Genomic DNA, 1,815 nt, shown 5'->3' with positions numbered 1-1,815 from the left:
AACAATTTGAAACTATTGCTCAATGGGTTATAAAACTGCATTCTGTTTGTTACTAAGAAATTTTGTTACTAAGTCTTATTGTCCAAGGAGATAAAAAAATAGAAAAGGACCCATATATGCAAATATATTTATAGCATCTATTTTTGTGGTAGTAAAGAATTAGAATTTGAAGGGATGTCCTTCATTTGCGGAATGGTTGAACAAGTTATAAAATATGAATATGATGGGATACTTTGTGCTATAAGAAAAGATGAAGGGCATAGTTTCAGAAAAATCTGGAAAGATTTATATAAACTGATGCAAAGAGAAGTGAGCAGAACTAGGAGAACAATCTAAATAGTAGTAGCAATATTGCAAATAAAGGGGATTGATAGGATTGAAAAAATTAGAGGGCAGAGATAAAAAATTCTGAACTCTCTGGAGTAAAAAAATGCAACACTCCACTTTAAGTTTCTCTGTCACTTCTCAGAAAGGAACCCAATCTGTTGTAGCACCTTCTTTAGGGAAGCTTTCACTTCTTTGTTCCTCAAGCTAAAGATCAACGGGTTGAGCATAGGGGTGACAAGATTATTCAGGATCTGAACAGTGGCATTCAGCCAAGGATTGGGGGTAGGTTGCAAGTAAATAAGAACCACAGGTATGTATAAGAGAAGAATGGCTGTAAGGTGAGCACTGCAAGTGGAGAAGGCTCTGTATCGGCCCTCTGCTGTACGGATCTTCAAGATAGAGCAAACAATGCGACTGTAAGAAGTAAGGATGAGGAGGAAGCAGCTAAGTGGCATAAGGCCCACACTGATGAAACCTACTGTTTCAAGAACTGAAGTATCTGCACAGGCTAATTTCAGCATCACTGGGATATCACAGAAGTAATAATCAACCTTATTGGGTCCACAGTAAGGCAACTGGAAGGTGAGGGCAGTTAGGAAGGTAGCCTGAATAGATCCAAAAAATGAAGTCCCCATGGCCAATATAGCACATACCTTATGGCTCATGATGACTGTATACCTCAGAGGAAAACAAATGGCAATAAAACGGTCATAGGCCATCACAGTGCACAGTAAACACTCAGTGCAGCCAACAAAATGATAGAAAAAGAGCTGACATACACAGCCCCCATAGGAAATGACATGGCTTTTCCCAGAGAGGTAGGATAACATTTTAGGTGAACTCACTGAAGGGAAAAATATGTCCAAAATAGATAACTTACATAGGAAGAAATACATAGGTGTATGAAGGCGAGATGAAGAGATAATGGCCAATAAAATAATCAGGTTCCCCAGCAGGGTAGAGAAATAGAAAGATAAAAACACAATAAAAAGTTGCATCTCTAGTCCTTCAGTGTGGGGGATTCCCAGGAGAATGAACTCAGACACTGCTGTAAAATTCTTCATCAGTGTGGGGAAAAAAATCAACCAATATTCCAATATATGGTATAGAGTATACAGGATGCCAAAGAATGAGTGCTGTTGTCAGAGATCCAAGACAAGGTTCAATGAACATGATGTGAATATACCTATAAAAATAAAACATAACTAATAACTTTAGAATGGAAGAGTCTTTTCTGATTTCTTACATATATTTGATATTTATAGTCTTATATTTACAAAACAGATCATTATTACCTCATTTGAGAGACAGCATATCATAATGGATAGTGTCTAAACTTGAAGTAAGAAGATTCATGTTTGAAAACTGCTGTAGATATTTACAAATTGTCTGATCCTGTGAAAGTCAATTATTCATCATCATAATCATCTTCCTCCTCAGCATCATCACCACCACCACCACAATCTTGGAATTCTCAAGAATGACCCT

General features: G+C 37.1%; 1 protein-coding gene across 1 annotated transcript; it reads right to left on the bottom strand.

Annotated features, from left to right (window-relative positions):
* Nucleotides 1-458: 458 nt before the first annotated feature.
* On the bottom strand, nt 459-1,391 carry LOC141522392 (olfactory receptor 10D1B-like). Its single transcript, XM_074235806.1, has one exon. The coding sequence runs from the start codon at nt 1,389-1,391 to the stop codon at nt 459-461; it is 933 nt and encodes a 310-aa protein (XP_074091907.1).
* Between the last annotated feature and the right edge of the window lie 424 nt (nt 1,392-1,815).

Source organism: Macrotis lagotis, chromosome 1, assembly GCF_037893015.1.
Source record: "Macrotis lagotis isolate mMagLag1 chromosome 1, bilby.v1.9.chrom.fasta, whole genome shotgun sequence".
Lineage (NCBI taxonomy): Eukaryota > Metazoa > Chordata > Mammalia > Peramelemorphia > Peramelidae > Macrotis > Macrotis lagotis.
This window is presented reverse-complemented; position numbering and strand designations above follow the sequence as displayed.

What these genes read in the sequence shown, in the direction of transcription:
- LOC141522392 (XM_074235806.1), bottom strand. Translation starts at nt 1,391, where the DNA reads ATGAAGAATTTTACAGCAGTGTCTGAGTTCATTCTCCTGGGAATCCCC.